The sequence below is a fragment of the Pelobates fuscus genome, chromosome 1 (genome assembly GCF_036172605.1).
Source record: "Pelobates fuscus isolate aPelFus1 chromosome 1, aPelFus1.pri, whole genome shotgun sequence".
Classification (NCBI taxonomy): Eukaryota; Metazoa; Chordata; class Amphibia; order Anura; family Pelobatidae; genus Pelobates; species Pelobates fuscus.
The window spans coordinates 281,735,705-281,762,000 of record NC_086317.1 but is presented as its reverse complement, the minus strand read 5'-3'; the positions used below and the strand labels follow the sequence as shown (position 1 = coordinate 281,762,000).

Genomic DNA, 26,296 nt, shown 5'->3' with positions numbered 1-26,296 from the left:
TGCCAAGGTTTCTTAGGAACTTACCATTATGCACTCAAGGTCTGTTGTTAAGTAAACATAACAGTCTTTTAATTTGTAATTACATTTCTGCAAAATTACCATTATTTTTTTCCCCCAGTAAATATTCTCTCTCTAGTTCTTTTCCTTTAACCACTTAAGGACTCAAGTATTCCGTCATTCTGGTCTTTTACTTCTGAAACTGTGTCTTTAAGGGGTTAATTATGGCGGACATCTGCATTTTTCACGGGGGATATCACTTAGCATTGCCACATTTTAAGGAAACTTTACAGTGAAGGTTAAAAATATGAAAATGTGTGGTTTCACATAAAACCAAACCATCTGTTTTAAATGGTTTGGGATTTTAGCAATGCTCTTGGCTTTTTAACTTCTTATAAGACAAAATACTGAGATTTTAAAGAACTAATGTTTGAACTTTTTCATGTTGCTGTGTTCTGTCTTCTTTAAAGGAATCTATAGTGTGAGGAATGCAAAGCTGTATTTTAATGATCCCCCCTTGAATCAATGCTTTCCCATGGCAATTTCTCTAATGCTGTATATCCTCAAGCAGAACGTGAGGACGTCCAGCGTCGTTTAAGGGAGTTAGACTCTGGTAAACTCCAGGAATTGCCTTCAGTGGCAGTCTTAGTACTGCAATGTAAATGTTTGAAATTGCAGGACCCTGCACCCAGGCCACTTCAATGCCTTCAACTAGCCACTTCTTTGTAGGCAAGACTGAGTTGGTTTGACCATTTGAGGTTCCCGAACAGAATAAAGACATATTGTTCATCAGTCGAACCAACCACTGAACCATGAGACCACCCAGGGGAGTCATGTGCCTCCAATTGACTATGTTCACACCAAGAAACTGCAAGCTTCTAAATGGTCGGATGAGTGGTCGCCGTTCGGATGACCGAACACGTGGTGGCGTCTATCTTTGCTCACGCACATACAGCGGTGTTTGGTCATCGAGCGCATGGAACTGTAATCGGACACTCAACGGCACGAACACCGATGAACTTCCATCCTTTCGTATGTTCGCTCCCTTTCACCTATACAGAGCGGCATACAACCACATGGAACTGTTTTGGGGCTTCTCCTTGTGGTTGACCGGTCTAAACTTCACTCGAATGGCGTTCCTATTCTATCGGGTCTATGTTGTGGATTCCACTCACTCACGGAGCACATTAAGATGCACGAGGGAATCCTCTTTTCTGACACTTATTCACTTATATTTTTTTCGTTAAATTAATGTTTGCTGGCTGTTCGTTAGAAGCTGGATTAGTTGGATAATGGTATTTTAAGGGGACAGAGCATAGCGACCTAACAAGGATAGAACACCCACGAAGGTGTTGGGGGGAGTTTATAGGAGTTCAGTATAGTGGTGATTATTGGGATTTTTAATCCCTTATCGAACTGTCTATACCACTACTTCTGCTCTATCCTATCCATCCTCAGCTGTGTTAGGCAACCTTTACTATCTATAAGGAATAGAACACCCATGAAGGTGTTGGGGGGAGTGGATAGGAGTTTAGAACAGTGGCGATTATCAGGGTTTTTTTCCTCTATACAAATGTGGATACTACTGTCTATATCCCATCCTACCATCCCTCGTTTTTACTATAAGTAACCCCAGACTCTCTATTAAGGGTCAGTTTGGGCACCTCTTTTTAGACTATGCTATACTGTCCCCACTACCCCATCTATCTAACTTCTATATGTATTTAAGGTATCAAATTGTTTTTCTCTCCTTTTTGTGGATTACCCAATAGTAATTTATCTCTATATCCTAGCATTTAAATGCCTTCATTGTCATTCGGATACTGAGATTTTTTCCACCTCACTCAAGGGGAGGTTTTCTAAGGGCTCTAAGCATATCTTGGACACGGTTATATTGTATCCTCTCTACAGTTTTTTTCAATAAAGTTACAGTGTATCACTGTTTAGGCTAGGATACATATTTATCTAGTGTTACTATGCTTTCCCTATAAAATACCTTTCTTACTCCTTTTTGGCACTTACCCAAGGTATATGTATTTTTTGTACAACTAGTGTTCTTTTTCAAATACCAGTCTTGGGAGTTTCCCCTTATCTTTGTTTAAAGGGGAACTATCCAATCTACATATTTCTCTGCAAATCATGCGTTCCTATTCTACGCTCAGATCCTTGCTATTCAGTGAAGTATCTTTTGTGGCGTTCTGACTAATATTATAGGAGTTATGATTGTTTGAAATATTGTAAAAATTTCTGTACTTGGGAGATAATCTAATTAAATAATTGTCCTTATGCAATTATCTTGTGTAAAAGCCAGCTGTGGCTCAATAAAAACAGGTTGACTCCAAAAGTCATCCTGTTTTTAAATCGTCCGGTTATTGGGGAATTTGGATAAGATTGCCGAGCTACGCTTCTCATGGATATTGTACAAGTCTACCAGTGGAGATGTTGATGTTGTCCCTATTAATGTTTTATGAATATCTTTTGTATCAAACAAGTTCTGTGCATCTATATACTAAACTGAATCACTTTATAAACATAATATGTGGCATGCAAATGATAGTCCATCTCAAATTGGTTATACCGTTAGTCTGTAACCGCTAGTACCCCTATTTACCACTATAACATCTTAAAACATAGAATTTAGCAGGGCTAACCATACAGATATCTTAGCTAAAATATTATATAGTTGGTATATAGTTTCTTTATTTAACAATCCACCTTTGACAATGCTCTTCTACTTTAAAAGGTCACTCTAAACACTATACAAAATGTTTACTATTTCAGGGTTAATGGTGCAGAGAGTACACTACACTCATTCTCAGGGCTGAAATTTAGCATATAAGGCAGCCTCCCAGACTCAGACACAGCAAAGGAAGAGAGATTCATTCCTCTGCGGTTATGTCTATTTTGTCCAACTTTCGCATGCACATGACACATTCATAAGTTAACCCCTTAACACCGCAGCCAAATGTACAAGTTGTGAACGAAACAAAACGTAAACAAAACCTGGCATTTGCGCTATATGTCTGTCCAGCCGTAATTCACCTCTTTCATATTAAATGCACCCCCCCTTATTATATATCATTTTATTCAGGGGAAACAGGGCTTTCATTTAATATCAAATATTTGGCTATGAAACATAATTTAATATGAAAAAAATGGGAGAAAATACGATTTTTTTTGATTTTTTTCGTTCTTCATGACATTTTAACTGTCAATGTCATAATACTGTTTGCTTTTACTGCAATAAAATACACATATTTGTATTCAGCAAAGTCTCACGTGTAAAACAGTACCCCCTATGTACAGGTTTTATGGTGTTTTGGGAAGTTACAGGGTCAAATATAGCGTGTTACATTTGAAATTGAAATTCGCCAGATTGGTTACGTTGCCTTTGAGACTGTATAGTAGCCCAGGAAATAAATTTACACCCATAATGGCATACCATTTGCAATAGTAGACGACCCAAGGTATTGCAAATAAGCGATGTCCAGTCTTTTTTAGTAGCCATTTGGTTACAAACACTGGCCAAAGTTAGCGTTTGTATTTGTTTGTGTGTGAAAAATGCAAAAAACGCCAATTTTGGCCAGTGTTTGTGACTAAGTGGCTACTAAAAAAGACTGGACATACCCCATTTGCAATACCTTTGGTTGTCTACTATTGCAAATGGTATGCCATCATAGGGGTAATTTTCATTCTTGGGCTACCATAGGGTCATAAAGGCAACGTAAGCAATCTGGCGAATTTTAATGTGAAAAAAATTAAACACAAGCCTTATATTTGACGCTGTAATTTTTGAAAACACCATAAAACCTGTACATGAGGGGTACTGTTGTACTCAGGAGACTTCGCTGAACACAAATATTTGTGTTTCAAAACAGTAAAAAGTATTGCAGCAATAATATCGTCCCTGTAAGTGCTGTTTGTGCGTGAAAAATGCAAAAAAAAGTCACTTTTACTGGCGATATCATGGTTGTAATACATTTTACTGTTTTGAAACACTAATATTTGTGTTCAGCGAAGTCTCCCGAGTAAAACAGTACCCCCCATGTACAGGTTTTATGGTGTCTTGGAAAGTTATAGGGTTAAATATAGTGCTAGCAAATTAAATTCCCTATACTTTCGGCATGGGTGGTCAGGCAGGTCCCGCTAATTGTAATTAATTAGGATACCTAATTATGTAAAATTATTACATAAATATATGTGTAGAATTAATATATGTATATATATACACATATGTGTATATATACGTATATATATATATATATTTTTTTTTATATTTTTATTTATATATAGGTATATATATAGTGATATATACGTATATTTATGTATATAGATATATATATTATTTCGTTATAAGTGTATTTTGATATAAATATATATATATTAATATCAGAATACAGTTAGAACGAAATAAAACACATCTATATATTTTTTAATATTTTATTTTTAATTATTTTTTTATTTAATTTTTTTACGTATTTACATATTAATTTTTTTTATATTATTTATAAATATATATATAACAATAATTATATATATATTTAATCAGTATCAGTCTACGTGTAATTTGATATTAATATATATATATAATTATATATATATTAATATTAAAATACACCTAGACGGTGTATGTGTGTGTATGTATATGTGTATATATATATACTTAGATCATATATATATAATATATATATATGATCTAAGTATATAATTTTTTTTTTACACTGTTTTAAACATTTTTTATTTGATTTTCAGCCAGCAGGGGGACCAACTGTCATTACAGTTGGTCCCCCTGCTGGCAATGCAGCAGGCAGCTATACCGGCCATGTGATTGTGAGGTCCTCGCAAGGACCTCACTCTCACATGGCCGGGAGGGCTCCTGGAGGGCGGACGTGCCACGGGGGGCTCCCTGGGAGTCCCCCGAACCGCGATCGCCGGCGTGGGACCGCCAGCGACCGGGTAAGTTACTAAAAAACGGAGGGCGTACTATTACGTCCGGCGGCGTTTAGAGACGCTTTTAAAAGGACGTAATAGTACGCCCTCCGGACTTAAGGGGTTAAAAAGTTGTCCTCCCTGAGGCTTGGTCGGAGGCTCTGTAAGTCACTGCACACAGTCCTGTTCATAAAATAGTGAAGTGGTGTGTGTATAAAATAACAGCAATCACTGTATTGCAGTGATTAATTTGCTTATACAGTTAAATATACTGGTAATAAATGTCAATAGATTCTGCTCCCCACCTACTTACTTTGCACTTAGTCATTAAAGGACCACTATAGTGCCAGGAAAACATACTCGTTTTCCTGGCACTATAGTGCCCTGAGGGTGCCCCCATCCTCAGGGACCCCCTCCCGCCGGGCTCTGGGGAGAGGAAAGGGGTTAAAACCTTTCTCCAGCGCCGGGTGGGGAGCTCTTCTCCTCCGATCCTCCTCCTCTCCTCCCATTCGGCTGAATGCGCACGCATGGCAAGAGCTGCGCGCGCATTCAGCCGGTCTCATAGGAAAGCATTATCAATGCTTTCCTATGGACGCTTGCGTGCTCTCACTGTGATTTTCATAGTGAGAATCACGCAAGCGCCTCTAGCGGCTGTCAGTGAGACAGCTACTAGAGGCTTTGAGGGCTGGATTAACCCATTTATAAACATAGCAGTTTCTCTGAAACTGCTATGTTTATTAAAAAAATGGGTTAACCCTAGCTGGACCTGGCACCCAGACCACTTCATTAAGCTGAAGTGGTCTGGGTGCCTAGAGTGGTCCTTTAACATTGAAATAGCTCTGTCATCAAAAAAGGTCTTTTCACCATCATATAGCATTTTTAAAAATGGTCTGTAACCTTGTGTTGATCATTTTTCAATCTGTTCAGCAGTTTTTATAAAGATCTAATCATTTCAAGATTTCACACTTTGGGCATGTACTGCACAGAGAACTCTCAGAGTTAAAAGAACGGTTTCCTGTTTCTTGTGATATGGAAAGCCTGGAGCTACACTGAACATTGCTGAATTCAATTGGTTACTGGCATCACATGCTCTCTGTAGCATTGTCTTTTTTAACATGAGCTATCACTGAGGGTTTGAAACTTGGAATTCACGTCCAGGATTTGACAATTATTATACAATTCCAACATGTCCAGCTCCATCCTGAAACTAAGGCAGATCTTAAAGTAGTAATTTTGGCTCCACTTAATATACACTGGTGTGTTAAATATTACATGCATCTTTTGTAGTATTGCTTTAAACTGATTAATGGAAAGGCATGTGCATATTCTCTGAATGCCTCAAATTGTGACTTTCAGAATTAAAGGCATTTTTCAAAATGCAAAGGGTGTCCAAAATGTGCGTGCAAGCACACCACATATCTGATAATTATGTATTTTTGGTGTAAGTTCCCTTTTTATAGTATAAGTAAACATGCACATCCTTTTTTAAATTCAAGTTAAAGATTGAGGGATAAAAAACCTATAAAGCATTGAACAATTCTAGCCACTCCTATATTTCTTCACAGATCCGCAGGTATGCCCCTTCTCGATCTCTCCGCTCTGCCCATGACCCTCTCCTGTCTGCTGGCCGCACATGTACAGCCAACTCACACTTGCAGGACTTCTCGCGGGCAGCTCCCTTCCTATGGAATAACCCGCCTACCGCGATCAGACTCTCCCCTAGTCTTCAATCCTTTAAGAAGTGCTTTAAAACCCATCTCTTTAGGAAAGTTCATGGCCTCCCAGAGAAACCTCTACCTTACATACCTGTCTCTTGCTCTCTCCTAAAGGGCCGCACTCTACTCTCTCATCCAGCTCTGCTTCACTCCCACCTTGTTTGATTGCTATTTTCTGTCCTATTGTGGCCCACACCCCACCTCCTATAGACTGTAAGCTCGTTTGAGCAGGGTCCTCTTCAACCTATCGTTCCTGTAAGTTCTTTTGTAATTCTCTATTGCGAATCTCCCCCTTTGATAATATTGTAAAGTGCTACAGAATCTGTTGGCGCTATATAAATGCCAATAATAATAATAATAAAATTGCAAATTAAGAGAAAAACCCTCACCATCTAAAATTCCCCATTTTGCAGGAAAGCCCTTAGCAGGCACAGTATTTTCTCACTCAATTGCATATAAGTAATGACAACTGCTCATTAAAGTGAAAGCTGCTGGCTTTCTCATGTAATTGGGAAAAATCTATGCATTGGGTTATGATAACTCTCTCACCACTTTCAATTGGAATTAAGAAATAAGGGAGTGGAATTATGGGGAAAGAGGTTGTGTCAAAACATGACACTCCTTGTACAGCGCTACGGAATTTGTTGACGCTATATAAATAATAAAATAATAATAATAATAATAATAATAATAATGAAAAAGAAGAATGGTAAACAAGATTTGCATACACGTTTAGGGTTTCTTTTCATTTACAGGAACACTATAGCACTAGAAATACAAACATGCATAGAAATGCTCACCTGTGTATAATAATAAAAAATATCTTCGTGCTGTTGTTCCCACCTTCTTGACGGAGTTAATCAATTGAATTTACCTAATCCAATCCATTGCTTCCCCATAGGGAAACGTTGAGAGGCTATTGTGCTTTTGCAGCAAATCATTGGGCTGCGCCAATCAGCATCTTCTCATGGAGATGCATTTATTCAGTGTCTCTGGGTAGAGTGTGGAGATGCTGAACGTAAGGCTTGCAAAGAATGCAGGACCTTCTCCAGGAAGTCCCTCTAGTGGCTGTCTAAAGGATAGCCACTAGAGGTAGACTTGGGCAGCAGTGTAAACACTGCCTTTTCTCTGAAAGCACATTGATCTCCAACCTTTTCTATAAGACCCCCTTTTTTTTTTAAAACCATATGGCAGTTCAGAGGCCTCAGAGGCCCTTATGGTTTCTTCAGTTTCCTTTTTTCTTTTATACTTAATTGACTTAATCTACTGATTATACAAATGAATAACACTTACTGCAAACATAAACCGCTGTTACTTTTTCGAGCTTTTCATAAAGATATAATCTTTAAGAATGTCCATACAGCCAAAAGATATACTTGAGACGATGTAGATACTCCTTTTTGTAATTACTGATCATTTGCAGTTGGACTATGCATAATAGATGCCATTTTGGGCAAGACTATCTATGGAGAATCCTGTGGTCTCGCAGGATAATCCTTAGACCCCCATATATCTCCCTAAGTGCTCCTTCCCTGGTCACCTCCACAGATGCAGGCATGTCTCCATGTAATATCTCTGGAGAAAATGCAAAGACTCCACAGTTGACATTGATGCTTTCAGTGTATTTAGCATTAATGTTAGCATTAACATTAGATTTTACTTCCTCCATACACATTCTGTTTCCTCTGCAGTGGGCATAAAAGCTGTGCATGCAAATGCCTTGCCTCCAGGTTAAGTGATTGTCATCCCGCACAATTCTTAGTGAATTAATTCTGGGAATTACGGTATGCTGCTGCTGCATCACTTGTGGGTGGATTTATGTATAGCAACTTCTCTCCTCCTCTACCATAAATGTATTTTCTGTTGTTATGCCGGCATAGTAATAAAGGCTAGCAAGGTAAAAATATAAAAATGTTAAATAACTTTACATTTTTACATTTGCCAGCAAATAGCTTCTTTGGAATCATCCTGTAGACTAATATGTTGGTTTACCAGTGTCACATGAACTGAATTTCTAGATAACCATTATCTTTTCTTTTTTTTTTTCTATTTATTTTTTACATTTCTTTAGAGGGTTACTTGAACCGAAAATTGCCATCTTGATTAGTTGTATCAATCCTCACTGGCATGATTCCCCATTAAAAAAAAATAAAAATAAAAAATGTGTTAGAAAATAAAAGAAAAATGTACAAGTGGTTCATCTCCGAGGTCAGGTTCTCTCTGCAGCCCCATCCTCTAGCGATAAAATTCCTCTAATCACTCCAGAGGGACTCCCCAAAGACGATGGATGTATAATATGCACATATTGCATGTTAGCTGATCATGATACTGCAGGAGGTAGATTTACACATACACACTCTAAGTACCATGTCCACTTTAAATCATTGCAGTGGTAATGGAGCTGGGAGTAGCTCTCTAAGTTGTACAACGATTCTGAAAGCTTGCTGTGTGATCCAGCTTCATAAAGACGTGTGTGTGTGTGTTGCTCTCTAGAAAGAGCTCTAATATATCTGCGCAATGATTGCCACTTTCCCATTTTTTCCCTACTATATAAGCAAAGTAAAACAATCATGAAATTATAGCCTTACTAAGAAAGATTAACAATCCTCATTTCCGTATGGTTTCATATGACCTTGTGATAATGCCTCATTTGTTGCACAAACTTTGTAGACAAACATGTTTGGCTTTCCAGCAGAGAGATTCCTCAAACTTTTTGTTCCACTGATTATGTGCCAACTTCGCAAACTTATCCAAACCATTCTTTAAGGCAGGGGTGCCCACACTTTGGGTTCTTGATCTATTTTTTAAATGACCAGCTAAACGGGATCTACCTACTAAAAAAACTACATGTTTTCTTACAAAATAAAATACATTTAAATCCTCATTGTGACTACGGCATATATCATCGCATTGAATTAATCTAAAAAAATTAATAAAAAACCCTTTCCCCTCTACAAAACCCTTGTCACCCCTTTTTACAAAACCCCTGTCATCTCCCTCTACAAAACCTGTCCTCCCTTTACAAAACCCGTCACCCCTTCTACAAAACCCCTGCCCACACCTCCCCCTCTACAAAACCCCTATCCACCTCTTCTCTACAAAACCCCCACCCCCTTACAGTAGTATCCCTAAAAATATCATGAAGCAGACACTCCACTCAAAATTGATGAAGGTCTGCTTTCTGCTCCCTGTTGCTGGATCTGGCCTCAGTGGTCTTTTGCCACTGCGCCGCTCGCACACTGGAATCCTTCCACTGCCAGGAGGAAACCAGAACGTCGGCGATGGTGTAAGTTGTGCACCTCTGCGCTCATTCTCGGTCCTCCAGGGTAAAGTAGTGCTGCCGGCCGCAATTTACCTGCATCGCCTTTGCAATTGACTGGTAGATCGTGATCGACATATTGGGCACCCCTGCTTTAATGTTTTCATTTAAAACCGTTAGAGAGGCCCGCAGGGAGCTGATGATCAAGCTCCCCCTTGCAACTGTACTATCAGCAAAAAAAAACATTGCGCGTACAGAGTCATTCCTCTATGACATCTTCTTAAATCAGAAGTGGTTTATTTAGGTTGGAGTAACCCTTAAGTCATAAAAGTCATACCTGGCTTTTGTTATTCTGAAAAAAAAAAAAATGACTTACTCCCTATTTGGGAGGGATAGTCCCTAAATCCCTCAGTTTTCTCTCATATTCTAATGTCTTCTCTTCAAGGCAACATAATATTGTTGGTGCATCTAGGTGTGTAACCAAGATCCACAGCAATGAAACTCAGTTATATGTCTTTAAAGGGGCACTGTCATGCTGAACTTACCTTTCCCTAATCGCTTCCTCTTCTCTTCCTCTCTCAGGACATGTTCTTCATTTCTTCCTGTCTGCTTTAGTTTTCTTTAAAACATAAGACAAAGGGACTACTTGTGTATATTTCCTACGCCTGACCAGCTCAAGTTGGTCAGATACATTTTCCCACAATTCTCACCCTTTCCTCTGTGATCTTGCGATGCCTGCGTTCACTATTCCCAAAGTTCTGTCATTTAGACAGAACGCCGGAAAAATGACCGAAGATTACTAAAGATTGTGTGTGTGTGTGCGCCCCGGTCCCCACCCATGGGCGATGGGTAGGGGGACCTAAATGACAATGGGGGGCTTATTATCCTCCCCCCGGTCCCCACCCATGGGCGACGGGTGGGGCTAAATGTAAAATTTCCCCCCCTCCCTTCAGGTGGCTACGGGTCCTCAAACCCCTAGTCACTCCCCACCCAAATAAAATACCTACCCCCTTTACCCTAAAAATAGTGAGGGGGGAGACAATAAAACTAAATACCTGTAAAGAAATAAAAAATACTTACCATTCGATGTCTTCTTTTTTCAGCCCCAAAAAAGGCCAAATAAAAATCCATAATACCCATCGAAGAAAAAAAAAAAAAAAAAAACAGAGCGCCAAAAAAAAAAAAAAAAAAAATCCTGATCCTAAAAAAATACAACCATCTTTGCCCAGCGATTGAGATTGAGACTTTACCATTTTGTCTTTTCCTTCCCCTATATAACAGAGAGAGATTATTCCCCCTTGTGTTACATTTTTTTATCTAAACATTTATCTGTGTATATATTGCTACATAGTTTTATATCTATGTGGAAACAGTATTCAAAGGACTGAGATTGAAATACAAACTTTGTTTCTACTATTGGGACTAATATAATTTAGCAAAAATACAATTAATTGATTTTTTGTATCTCTTAAAGAACCATCGTATGCACCATAACTACTCCCGATACCAGTTAGATATTATCTATTGCTTTTCTCTTGTCTTTCTTGAAGTTGTTTATTGGGAGCTATCTTAGAACAATCTATTTGGGACAAGGATCCCGTTTTGCTGTATATAAACTGTTTGTCTTGGGAATTTAGTAGACGTGATTTCATTAATATCTGCTAAGCTGTGAAATATGAGGTGTATGTTTAGCCTTTTTTTTGTTTATTTACATTTTGCTGGGATTACTGTTTGGCAAAATTAAATAAAGAAGACAATTCCTTTTTACTAAGGGTGATTTATTGTCTATTGTCAAAGGCAATTGCTCTAGTTGCTAATTTTTTAAATCCCATATTTTATCAATTGGTGAAACAAGCTTTTTTTTCTTTTTACCGCCAAGGCTTAACTCTTGATTGCTATCGGAGGCATTTTGTGTTGCTAGTTGATGTACAAACCCTGCTTTTTTACCATTAGCTTCTTCATTAAACACCTGAGAAACATTCACGAGCTGGCCTCAGCTGTAAGACAAATACACAAAAACCCTCAAACTAAAGAAGAAGAAAAAATGACTTCTTTGGTATGTATATGGATATCAGTGACTCACAAGAGGCCCTAGAAGACCATATACATGGTAAGTACAACTTTACCAAGAGGCCCTAGAAGACCATATACAGGGTAAGTACAACTTTACCAAGAGGGCGAGGCCCTAAAAGAACATATACATTTTGAAGAAAATTAAGCAGATACAAGTACAATTTTTTAAAGTTCAACGCCTCTCTCCTACAATCCCAGGCAGTGATATCTCTCCAGAAACAACATCCAAGGATATGCAAAATGTTACTCAACCAATTGATCTGCAAGAACTCATTAAGAACCTTCTCTCAAAAGAGGATATTACATCAATAATTGTTACAACACTCCAGAGTATTCTGGATGAACTTTTGATATACAAAGAGGATTTGAAAGAAGTAGACAATAGATAGAGTGACTACATTGGTAGAGGACGCTGTTAAAGCAGCAACTGCAATTGATGCTCTTAATTTAAAATTAATTGAACAAAATAAAGCTCTTCTAATGCTAAGCCTACAGGTCAAGTCATGACATTAAACTGGATTGGACACATATAATATTAAAACCAACTACTACCGTCATTACTTCTTCAAGGGATGTGATCTGTCATATTCATAATTTTCTGGGAAAAAAAATGTAAATACTCAGAAAATACAGAAATATGAACCGAATAAAGCTAGCAGGCTCCTCTATTTCCTTGTTCAAAGATATAGCACCAGCAACTCTCCAAGCCAGAAGGAATATACGGCTCATAACTAAAGTGCTCCAAAACAAGAAATTGACCTACCGTGGAGATTCCTCTTTTGTTTTATAGTTTTTAAAGATGGCCTGTGGTATACCCTTATTTAATGACCTGCAACCTTTTTTGGTCAAATTGAACCTATCTGATAGAGTAGTTCCAGACTGGAGTGATGCACCCAAAACGTCTGAAGTCATTATGGAGCCAGGAAGAATACGAGAGTAAGAAATGTATTTGATTACCATACACTATACAGGTCTGATCAATGCACAGTCCCACCAAATATGCTTAGAACTACCCTCTGCACGATAACATCTCCAACATAACTTTGAATTATTAGGATTAATTTTATTTAAAATATTTGGAACCAGATGCCATTGATGCATTATCTTATATTGGAGTTCAACAATATTTAGATCAAGGACTTTACGTTTTTCACATGCATCAAAAATATACTAGAATAGACTTGATCCTGATATCTCGCCACAATTTGGAATTGGTTATATATTCAGTTTTGGGTAGCCTGGAACTAGTGACTGACTTGTATAAACTATTTCATTGGAAACTAAATAATAATCTTCTAGATAATTTCCACGATGTGGAAGATATTGGGAATGGCATAAAGTTTTGTTCCTCAGGAAACGATAATCTAGATACCAATAAAGTAATTTTTTGGTAGGCTCATAAAGTGGTAATAAGTGTATACCTTAATAAATAAGGAACATTTAGAAAATAAAGAAAGAGCTGGTAGATACTGTAACCGAAATCTGCGGACTAGAAGAAAACCTAGAGACAATCTCAATTGAAGTTTTTTTGTGAGATTGAAATTTTAAAATCCTGATTAAATGGTTTGATGACCTACAAGATGTTTATATCCCAGACTTAGACTAAAACCTTTTCATATGCAAATAAATAAGGTAGACATTTAGCTGAGGAACTACAAAAACAATACAGAAAAATATGCATTCCTAAAATCAAGGATAATATTGGCAAATTTTACCCTACTACTAAAGATATTGCTGAGGTCTTCCGGGTTTATTATAGTGAGTTATGTGATCGCCATCCTAACTGCACCGAGGAAGATAATAGTGTATAAAATGGCCTAATATATAAAAGAAAAACCTTTAGTCTCTTTCTCAGAAGAACAGAGGGAGATGTTGGATAGACCAGTATCTGAGGAGGAAGGGAAGCAAATAGTTCTATCAATTCCATTGGGCAAAAGCCCCAGGCCAGATGGTTCTACAACAAATTACTATAGAACCTTCATATCATAACTAGTCCTTCCATTAGCAGAAATGATAAACTTGATACTTAAAGGAGAAACTCTTGGAAGAAGCTCGCAAGAAGCAAAAATAACATTAATACTTAAAAAGGGGAAAAACAAAGCCGATTGAAGTAGCTACCAATTTCCCTCCCCAACTTAGACTTGAAAATCTTGACAAAAATGTTGGCAATTAGTTTAAAACATATTTTTCCGCAATTTGATCCATACTGGCCAGTCGGGTTTTATCAAAAATAGGGAAACAAGAGAAAATGTGATTAAAACCTTAAATGCTATTTATTTAGCCACCATAGTACCCTCCACTCAGCGATTCTTTTTTTTTTTTTTTTTACTGATGCTGAGAAAGCACTTGACCAGGTCAACTGGTTATTTATGATGACAGTTTTCTGTGATGAAAGGCTTAACATTTACTATTTGTCTGCACTAGTTAAATAATTATAAGAATCCCTTTTAACACCACCCACCCTTAATTATGATAATGTAAATATTCTTATTTTAGTACGCTGCCACCACCAAAACAATTTGTAAATGGGGTGCCTAGGTTCTCCAAGTAAATTAGAATAAAAACCCACCAAATACAATTTAGCACAATATCTATGCAATTTCAAAATACTAATAAATTGGTCTCATTTATATAATAAATTGGTCTAATTAACGTGAATCTTTACCAGACAAAGGAAGAACTTAATAAAGGAATAGTTATTCTAAACAAGCAAAAGTCACCGTGCATATATATACAAAAAAAAAAAAAAGATGACAAACAATTACCGTATTTATCGGTGTATAACACGCACCGGCGTATAACACGCACCTCATTTTTAGAAAGAAATTCCAGGAAATTTCCCCCCCTCCCATAGTATTCCCCCCCCTCATCCCATAGTATTCCCCCCTCATCCCATAGTGTTCCCCCCCTCCCATAGTATTCTCCCCCCCTCCCCTCCCATAGTATTCTCCCCCCCTCCCCTCCCATAGTATTCTCCCCCCCCTCCCCTCCCATAGTATTCTCCCCCCTCCCATAGTATTCTCCCCTCCCCTCCCATAGTATTCTCCCCCCCCATAGTATTCTCCCCCCCCCTCCCATAGTATTCTCCCCCCTCCTCTCCCATAGTATTCTCCCCCCTCCTCTCCCATAGTATTCTCCCCCCTCCTCTCCCATAGTATTCTCCCCCTCCCCTCCCATAGTATTCTCCCCCTCCCCTCCCATAGTATTCTCCCCCTCCCCTCCCATAGTATTCTCCCCCCTCCCCTCCCATAGTATTCTCCCCCCTCCCCTCCCATAGTATTCTCCCCCCCTCCCATAGTATTCTCCCCCTCCCCTCCCATAGTATTTTCCCCCTCCCCTCCCATAGTATTCTCCCCACCCTCCCATAGTATTCTCCACCCCCTCCCATAGTATTCTCCACCCCTCCCCTCCCATAGTGTACTTCCCCCCTCCCCTCCCCTCCCATAGTGTACTTCCCCCCTCTCTCCCCTCCCCTCCCCTCCCATAGTGTACTTCCCCCTCCCCTCCCATAGTGTACTTCCCCTCCCATAATTACTTACCTGTCCTGAAGCGTGGGCCGGCTTCACAGCTTGCACCGCGGTACAGGAACTTTAATTTCATGTTCCGGTTTCCGGCGGGACTGAAAGGAAGTGTGCACACTATTGTCCGCACCCTGTGCCAAATCTGATCCTCCCGCTACTTCTTGAAACCCTGTAAAGCTGGAGCACGTTGATGTCACGTCAGAATGTGACGTGGTGTTGCGTGCCTCCATGCACCTCCAGGTACTCCACTGTTCAGTCGCAGCCAATGCAACACTGACCCACATACACACACTGACATACACACACACACACACACACACTTTACTTTATTGCTCCCTACCTATCTGCTCCTCACTGCTCCCTCATGCGGTTTAGTGATGCCGGGTGCTGGAATATGAAGTAATATTCCAGCGCCCGGCTTCACTACAAATGGCACGCACGCGAGTGTGCAGTGAGGAGCAGGAACACTGAGCTCCCTTGCTCACCCTCCTCCCCGGCTGGGTAAGTTTTAGCAGAGTAAGTACCTGCGATGTGGAGAATGCAGGTGCCTACTCTGCTATAACACCGAGCATGTACTCGCGGCTCGCAAAGATGTTCCTTGTGGGCCGCGAGTTTGACATGCTTGCCTTAGATCCTCAGGAATGGAATAAATGCTTTAAATTTATAAAAGGCAGTTAAATTCCAAGAGCAAGTGTTTAAAATACTGACAAGATGGTACATGACGCCTCTGGGAATTAATAGATTTGCTCCTCAATTTATTATTTTTTTATTATTTATATAGCGCCGTCAGATTCCATAGCCCTGTACAGTGGGTGGACTAACAGACATATAATTTTAATCAGACAACTGGATGTACTGGAACAGAGAGGTGGAGGGCCCTTCTCAATAAGCTTACATTCTAGAGGATAGAAAGAAGTGCTGGAAGTGGGAATCTCACAGGGGTGACCTTGTACATATTTTTTTGAATATTCCAACTATTGTATATTTTTGTCAGAAGAGAGAGCTTGATTGGTAAATATATTCAGATTTCCACTTAACCTAATTTTCAGTTTTTACATTTAAAAAAAAATAATGTTTTGCATTTTTTTAAACCCTCCTTTCCTCTACTTCCTTCCCTCGCCACCCTGTAAGCATGTGCATGCGCTCTGAGCCGTCCAAACTGTGATTGGACCTTGTGAGGCCCCATTGATGTTGCAGTGGGCGTGGAAGATCAGCGCTTGGAGCTTTGCTCCACACGCTGGATTCCAGGTAAATAATAGGCTTTTATATGCGGGTTGTACTGCACATGGAGGGGAGACTTATCCATAGTGCTAAATAAGGCATTTTACTCTGGAAAGGTGTAAAGCATGTCAAACTCAAAGTCTTTAAGTAGTAGTATGTATTATGACATGATTGGTCAGCAGTACTCTCCTCCTTTACCTTTGAGGGTTAACTTGTAGTTGTTTAAAGAAACTGCAAATTGTATTTTCAGTGTGTAGGATATTAATGATTTAGACCAAATAAAAGCTTAGTTTCCATGGAGACTTTTTTGTAAATGCCACAGAGGTGGAGTTCTGAGTTATGGAAAAACAGATATAATTATCTTTGCAGGATTGAATGTGTATCATAATAGACAGACTTAACCATTTCCTTTGCCTATGTAAAACAGAATTACAACTGGCCATTCTAGTTTTAGAAATGTTAGGCTAGTCAACAGGTTTTTAAATTGTCTCCTGATAATTCTAAGCATACCTTGTTACATATTCACCATCTCTTAGTAGCCATAATCTCCTGATCTCTTAATTTAGCAGGTCTGTTGTAGTGACGTAACCAGGTTTAAACCCTGTGAGAATCACCTGCAGCTCTGGGAAGATAATATTAGTTTAACAATTAATGGTGTTCATACATTAGGTAAATATTTTAAAAGGGAAAGGCAGTAACTAATTGCTGATTTTCATCAGAATTCGTTTTTCCTTTCATATACGGTAAATGAGAAGGAATTAGTTCCCTGTAAAGCTTTAATTGTTACTTTGTCTGTGTAGTCATTTTCAGTTTCATAAGTACTGTATGTCCATTCAACATGAGATAACCAGGGTGACAGCATGCCATTGGGCTTTCCACAACTACTGCCACTGGCAAATTATAATAAAAATAGATATATTTTCTAAAATTGCATTTGTAATCAAGGGACAAAATGGGCCCATTAATGTGGTACTGCTCGTATCCAACCCCAATGGCGAGTGCATGTCCCTCTCTTAACTCAAAGTGGCATTGAAGTATTGCCTGGAAGCCAATGATAATCAACGATTTGTTCCTTTAGGAGTTTTCTTAACCACTTCTTGCTTTTATTGTCCATGCCATTACTATGTGATCTGGTACCTGAGTAAATAACCATATAAGGAATTATTTTATTGTTTTTTTTTTTTGTTTTTTTTTAGAGTGTCACTTGCAACAGAATTGTGAGCCAAGATATTTAAGCAAATATTCATTTAAAAATCAAATGTATCTCTAACAACCTTTTGAGGTTTTTTTTTTTATATAAATATACAAAAGTTCATATTGTTGACTTCTGTTGCCTCTCTTTCCCATTGTGCTATCTTCTTTCAAGCCTTATTGATCTTATATTTGGGCATTCCTTCAGCAGTGATGCCAGAATCAGCACTATATCAATATTGCTTACGGTATTTGTAGCGATGCAAAAGGGAGGGAGCAGCATTTTGAAAATTGTATTTCAGCCAAAACACCAGAGTAGTCTATATAGTAGGACGTGCAGTTCTGAATTACCAAAGAGTGTTACAGAGGATAATGTTTATATGATGCTATAAAACATTGCCGCTATCCTGTAGTTCAAATCCCACACTGCATGGTTTGGACATAACACAGGAGTACCAATCAAAGGTTGCCTCTTTTTACAGAGGAGTGTGTATAACAAAAGTGCTCAAAAAAGTCAGAAAGTGATTTACAGACAGCTCAATACACTGGTGTGGAAATATCCTCTATTCCACTGAATAAATGTAGTAGATATTGGTGCGGTGTAAGTGACAAGGACCTACACCTATAAGTGGAGCGCTCAAACACAGATAAATCTTACCAAAACGTAGTCTCATTCAATGGTAAAATATGGGGTACATGTCAAAGTAAAATACAGAAAATACAATATAGTGTAGATGGTACTGAAAAATGGCTTCACAGTGATTATAATGATATCGTGCTGAATATTACACTCACATTTCAAGGAGCCTGTATATAGAAAACACTGGCTCCGTATCAAGGCTTGTGTGCTGTTATGGTAGCACCACCCCCCTACTTCGGCTTGAAGAATTTCTCAGGAACACGAAAAAAAGGGAAGAAAGCAGACCAATGTGTAGACTTATGGTGATAAATGACACAGGTATGTGTTCAATAAATGGGGTGCTCACCTGGTCCTGAGCCTACGAATCCCGGCTCTAGGTGTGTAGGTTTTGTGCCAATGTGAATGGGGATGGCACTTCCCCTGTGAGGATTCCTTGGAGGCTCCAAAAAGGACTTGGATGAGGTTTTGAATGAAAATGGTGAATTTATTGGTTTAAAATAAACATAAAAACAAAGATGATAAAAGTCCTCAAATAAAAGTCCTTTAAAAATGGCCAATACGCGTTTCACTCTCAAATAGAGCTTCTTCAGTCAGCTGTAATGTTAGTCCTCTGAATCCTCCATTTTAAATGTCATCTGGGTCTTCCCCTTTAATGAGTTAAGTTCATTCTGTCCAATCAGATTCAATTTCACATAATGTGTGTGTGTGTGTGTACCTTTAATAGGTTAATGATGTTAACGCCTTTATTTGTCTATTTTTTCATTGGTGGGCAGCGTTGGTTGGCGGAAGTGCTTGTTTTCAACAAAGATTTATCTGTGTTTGAGCGCTCCACTTATAGGTGTAGATCCTTGTCACTTACACCGCACCAATATCTAATAACACAGGAGTAGTAGGAGCATATACGCCATGCAGTGACTGACATGTTACGGAGCTGTCAGGCTTACTAATTGATTCAGCACGTAGAATTGTGTCACACCTAGGACTAAAAGGTAACGTAATAACGGGCTTTAGAATGGCCTGACTTAACGCACCAAAGAATAGTCAGAATACTTGCTGAGGTCGGGGTTACAGAATGAGACACAACGATAAGGGAACGCCAGAAGTCAAGGATACTAGAATACAGGGAAGTCAAACGAAGCCAAAGTCAAATACCAGAAATAAACGCTCAGGAACACACTCTTGGACAACCACTAGGAAAACCACGACAGGGCAATGAGGAAAAGTAAATTTGAGCTTAAATAAGTGCTTTATATTTTTGATTTGCCGAAAACGGCCTTTGACCCCAAAACGTGTGCGCGCGTCTCCCGCGTGATGTCATGTGCACGCCGACGTCGTTACTTACGTGGGCGGACGTATGGGTATAATTTGGAGTGGACCTGCAGCGGTCTTATGGTGTGGTGCGTCTTATGGAGCGAAAAATACGGTAATTCCCTTCTGCATCTGTAATGACTGTGTTGTTTCCCTGAGTAGATCTTTGGTGCTCTGAATTTAAAATATAATAAAAATAAATAGTTGTATAATTGCTTTTTTTAAATTTCTGATGAAATTTAAAATCACATTGGTAGGCTTTTCTTAAATAAGCTTAAATGTGTAAATCTTTGAGGTTCCATTTTATACATTAAAAACATGCACACAAAAAAACCTTTGGTAACATTAAACAAATCAATTCTGTAATCTTTATACTTAAACTCCATATTGTATTCCTTTACTCAAGAGAAATGCTGCACTTTATAATTCTTACCAATGAAATGCATTTATAGTATGTACCAACTAATTTGCCGGTTGACATCCCACTTATTAAAAAGAGTGCTCTCAAGTTGCACATGCACTAGAAACAGGCCTTCATCCTTATTTACACAGGCTGCCTTTTGTCCTACAGAGCTGGATGGTTCCTAGCCTAGCTCTCTCTTACTTGAGCAGAAATACAGGAATAAACAAGAAGACAGCAGCACTCTGTGTGGGCAATACTATGTAGTAATATGTATCCTTCTCAACCAACTGTATGTCATTTCATTACAGTTGTATTACATGTTTTTAAAGGGACACTGCAGGCACCCAGACCACTTCAACTCATTCAAGTGTTCTGGGTGCAATGTTCAATGTCCCATGTACCATGTGTTATTGAGAAACTGCAATCATTACTATCCTGGGGTAACTCCACCTCTAGTGGCTGTCTACCAGACAGCCACTAGAGGGCTTCCTGATGTGACGCTGGACATCCTCACGCTCTGCATGAGGACCTCCAGCGTCAGATTTTTTCCCCATATGAAAGCATTGCATAATACTTTCCTATGGTGAAATCCTAATGTGAGTGCGACCACAGCGGGGGAGGAGCGGGGGCGGAGCCTGACCCAGTGCCGAGGGACATCGGCGCTGGATTCAAGTAAGTTAATGAAGGGGTTTTAACCCCTTCAGCGCTGAGGGAGGGGGGTTCTGTAGGATTCTATAGTGCCAGGAAAACGGCTTTGTTTCCTGGCGCTACAGAATCCCTTTAAGCAAATACAAATCTGGTCAAGGAGATCCTCTGATCTCCCCAAATGGGAAGTGTCAAAACACCTACAGATGGCGCAGCTTCTGACCTCACTGTCTAGGATAGGATTCACACATAACAATGTCAAGAAGACACGTGTACATTCTGGTCCTTTCATGATTGTACATGAAGATTACTCTGTCATCAGGTTTTCTTTAGAGGAAATCATTTTAAAGAAAAGTGTGCTTTATTGTTTGTTAGATTTCTTGTGGATGCATTATGTGTTGTGGAAATCATATGGAAACGGTTTGTCATAAGCCGGTTTCCTAGATTGCACTCTTTCTAGAGAACACTTACTAATTATGTATTCTTTTGGGCAGGGCTTGATTAGCATGATATATTTGTCTGCTCCTGTGTGAAAACAATTAGTCATGGTGGTTCCTTTGGTATCCAAGCTTAGATTAACTGATTTCTTACTGCCAGGAAGCACTTTCATGTCATAACCCAGTGATTCCCAAACTGTGTGCACAGTGGCAAGGCCAAGTGTTTCCCCGGTGCCTTGCTCAACCCTGCCGGCTCTGCAGGACCTGAGGGGAGATCAGAGATCTCCCTCACCGGCCCGCTAGCACTGTAATGCTGGCATTTGGCAGGGGAGGGAGAGAGGACCCAGGGGAGCTCTAACCTGCAGCTCTGTCGCTTACCATGGCAACCCTCCAAATCTCGCGAGAGTGAACTCTAGCCTCAGGAGCTGCTAGAGTTCACTCTCACCACATGGACCACCAGGGCTTCACCACCGGACCACCAGGGATTGCCTTGTATGGTCTCCCCTCCCAGGCAAAGGTAAGAAGGGAGGAGGGATATTAAAATATATATTTTTTAAATTATTTAATTTAAAAAAAAGCTTATATTTGTTAATCTACCCTCCTATCCCCACAGACCTACAATAATTCCCCCCATACACAGACATATTGCCCCCATACACACACACACACTGTACCCCTCACACACACTGCCCGCCATACACACACTGTTCCTGATACACACTGTCCCCGAAACACCTTATACACAATGCCCCCACACACATACACTGTACCCCTCAATACCAACACACTGCACCCTTCACACACACACTGTATCCCTCACGCACACTGTATCCATCACACACACACACTGCACCCTTCAAACACACACACACACACACATTGCACCCCTCACACACACATACACTACATCCTTTACAAACACAATTCACCCCCGTACACACAGACTTAACCCCACACACATTGCACCCTCACACACTCACATTGCTACAACTATCCCCTATTATAGCCTCTATCCCGGTAGACCCTGGGAGGGCACCATGGCACTCCTTGCACCATAACCATTTCAGAGTGCTGTAGTGGTTATTGTGCCTGGATTGTTTCGTTAAATAATCTAACAGTGCCCCTCCCAAGATTAGATCCTGTATCTGCCCTTGACAAGGAAACATTTCTGCAGAACAGAGGCCCAGTATATGCCGCAGCGCTGTACATGTATACAATCTAGACTTTTTTACTTGGGGGCGCCTTGGAAAAATATTGAAATATTAAGGGCGCCTTGAACCTAAAGAGTTTGGGAACCACTGTCATAACCCATAACCTGTAAAACTGATCGATTCCGCAACTATGGTAATTTTGCAACCCTGGGCATGGATGTAGTGTAAGGGATATGTGTAACACATGGCTCATTGATGCTTTTCCCTTACTCTTCTTATTTTATTTTGTTTGTCATGAATCCAAGTTTTCCAAATTTTATCACAGCCTTTTGAGATGTATGAGATGCAACATAGGTTTTGGAAAGAGTCATCCCAATATAGAATCATTTTAACATGATGTAAATATATACACTCATACAATTCTTCTAATTAAAGCCATCCTGTAGTTATATTCAAAAGACAGTTTAGCTAATTGAAGATTGGATAGTACACATGATATCAAGTGTTTCTTTATTGTAGAGGATGGGGCTCTCATAGTACTATAACTACTGCAAATAGCTCTCTATGGAGGCTTACAAAATTGGTACCCTGAAACTCTCTTTCTAAATTTCAAAACGTCAATATATTGCTAAGGGACCTGCAGGAATTTGGTTTGAAAGTGAAGTTTTTCCTGTCTATATTTATTTGCGTATTCAGCACGGCATTTTGCTAGTACAGAGGAAACAAAAATTTCAGAGCTACTTTATCTGGGACAACTTATTTTGTTCAAAGTATGTGTGTATGTGCATATGAATAATTTGTAAGGCAGCCTTAGTTTTAAAGGCCTTTTTTGGCTGTTACCTCTTAAACTGCTTCTGTGTGAATAGGGAGTTCACTTATAATAATTAATGTTAATTCATAGTACTAGATTGTAAACTATTACTGTGTAACTATTGCAGGCAAAGTTGATGAACTACATAAGCAAACAGCTTCAATGCAAGCTTCACGTGCCTCAAGTTGAGCGGTCCGCAGTGATAAACAGCTATCCAAGAATCAGCGACTGGCTGCACACTGTCAGTGTGAGGAATGAGGTTATACAGGTAAGTGTACTTTTCCATTGCTTGTGTTTTTATTCCATTTGACACATGTAGTTTATCATATACCCTTCAGGAAGAATTCAGATGGAACTTGTTTGAATCCAGTTCAAATATAGCTGGTAGTTCAAATAGTATCTCTATATTCTTCTTGCACTTTCCTGAATATCTTCCAAAAATGTATAAATGTTTGAGACTTGTATAGCTGATGTGCATTAAAATATTTATAATAACCACATAAAAAGCAACCTATGTTTGCACATGTAAAAACTGTGTGTGATAATTTTTTTACTCCTATCCCTGTTTCGTCTGATTATCAGTACGTTTTTTGCATAGGTCTTCCAGCTTAAATATTTCCCCTTTTACTTATACTTGTTATCTGTTGTTTATTTTGTCACATTCACTATAAATATAGTTACATAACCCTTGGCAGCGGTATCTTTCTCACCATTCTAGATGGTGATCTCCGTATTTATGAGATATATGCGTTTGTATTTCTGCGCACTGTTTTTTTTTTATTACATGTGATGTCTGCTAAAAGTCAGGCCCACAAGCGTAAAAGATAAGAGTCTCAAAGTAATAACCACAAAATTTGCTAGATGGATTGAGGGCATATACATACTAACTAGGGCATTCCATAGTAGATTGTAAGGAATTCAGCAAGTATGTTGTGCAGTGAACCTATGACACCAAATAGCACACGAAACACACTAACATTATAGATAATACATGTATTGTTAGTGTTGCACTGTTCCTTTAATAACAACAACATTACATAGTAATTTAGGGTGAAAAGCTTTAAAGGGTTACTCCAGCCACCATGACCATTATTGCTGGCTACAGACATAATGATCCTCTCTCTTGCAGGAGGATTCTCTGAAACTGCTATGTTTATAGAAAAAGGGTAAATCCCAGCTGGACCTGACACCCAGACCACTTCATTAAACTGAAGTGGTCTGGGTGCCTATAGTGGTCCTTTAACCCCTTAAAAGCATGGAAAAAAATCAATTTTTTCCCCAGCACCGTACGGGTCTGCCGGCACTGGCCCCACCCCATTGGTGATCATGGGGAATGTATTGGATTGGCTTAAATCAGCAAGGGGGTGGGGACAAATGCCATTTTGGCCAATCAGCACCTCCTCATAGAGATGCATTGAATCAATGCATCTATATGAGGAAAATTCAGCATCCACATTCAGGGCGTTGAGATGCTGAACGGCAGAGCTGCCTACTGTGAGCACTGCCCCAGTATGCACCTCCAGTGGCCATCTGAGGAGTGGTCACTTGGAGGTGTCCCTAGGGGCTAGGTAAACACTGCCTTTTCTCTGAAAAGACAGTGTTTGCATGAAAATGCCTGAAGGCAATGATTATACTCACCAGAACAACTACATTAAGCTGTAGTTGTTCTGGTGACTATAGTGTCCCTTTAACCCCTTAAGGACACATGACATGTCATAATTCCTTTTTATTCCAGAAGTTTGGTCCTTAAGGGGTTAATCTTTACAAGAAAAATTCCAGCAGGATGTTTGCATTTATTCTCAATTTCATAATTTTTTGATATCGATGACTAGATATTTATAAAATTCAATTTTTCAGTGCTTGAATAGTGAGCAGTGAACTTAACATATTATACTCTTTATTTTATTTACCTTTCCCAGAACTCCTGAATCAGAAATCACTCACACATCATGTTGACTCCAAATTATTTAATATGCCTATTGTCCGCTAATAATCGTAATAATTTGTTATACCCTTTATTTAATGTAAACATTGCTATTGAATCTGGCACAGCATAAATAGGTTTTAATAGAAAAAGTGTGTCATCACGTGGATGTGAGGTGCATTTTTTTTTATTAAGTATTGCAGTCTGTGAAAGGAATACACCAAGCTCAATAGAAACCTAGGCATTATATCTAAGTAATGGTGCAGCTAGGACCCTGCCCGTGTCCTTGCACAAAATAGTTTACATGCAAAATTTGCTGCATCTATACCCCTCCTTCCTACTGTCCATTATTTGTATGTTGTATACTTACACATTGTAGCAATCCCCACTTCCTGTAATGATATTAATGTTACAAAGGTTTGGAGTCCAGTAGCCAGATCAGCAATGTTTTCTGCCAGAGGTAGCCACTCGTTACCCAGGTGGTTGAGCCCCTGAGCCTTGAGTGGCCGTCTGGTCTTAAGCAGAGATGGGAGACTGGAACAGAGAGATGATAATCGTAGTGAGGCAAGCCGAGGTCAGTGGGAAGGAGAAGCAGCAAAGTCAAAACAGTCCAAATTCAGCAACAGGTAGGAGAAACAGGAACAAGCTTGATTAGAGAGTACAGGAACCACAATAATCTGGCAAAGGTACAGAGACAGGAAGTGGCTTATATAGGCCAAGAACCAGACACCTGACCAGACACAGCTGAAGAGAGTTGTCACTGATAACCTTGACTCTACAAGCAATGGTATCAGATCTCAGGTAAGTTTGCAAAAGGCAGGCTAGTGTACTGGTAAGGAAGAGGTTTAGCACCATGTAAACCAGGGTTTGAAACCCAGCAGAGTCAGTTCCCTTCCCCTGACAGCATCAGTCATGCAATTACATAGTAGCATGTAACAGCTTTTGTCAAAATCATGTTTGGAGTTGTCAGCAAGTTGATAGTAGCTACTGTGCAGCTTTTAAGTAGCTGTTCATTTCATGAGCTGGGCATGGGTTTGTGGGTTATACTCCACGCTCAAAAAATATTGGGAG

General features: G+C 39.3%; 1 protein-coding gene across 2 annotated transcripts in view; it reads left to right on the top strand.

The window, feature by feature from the left end:
- KSR1 (kinase suppressor of ras 1) overlaps window positions 1-26,296 on the top strand; it is a 206,408-nt gene that overhangs the window by 56,649 nt on the left and 123,463 nt on the right. For both annotated transcript variants that reach the window (XM_063457442.1, XM_063457443.1), the window contains exon 2: window positions 23,429-23,569. In XM_063457442.1, the coding sequence (XP_063313512.1) occupies window positions 23,429-23,569 (141 nt within the window). The remainder of the gene's footprint in view (window positions 1-23,428; window positions 23,570-26,296) is intronic.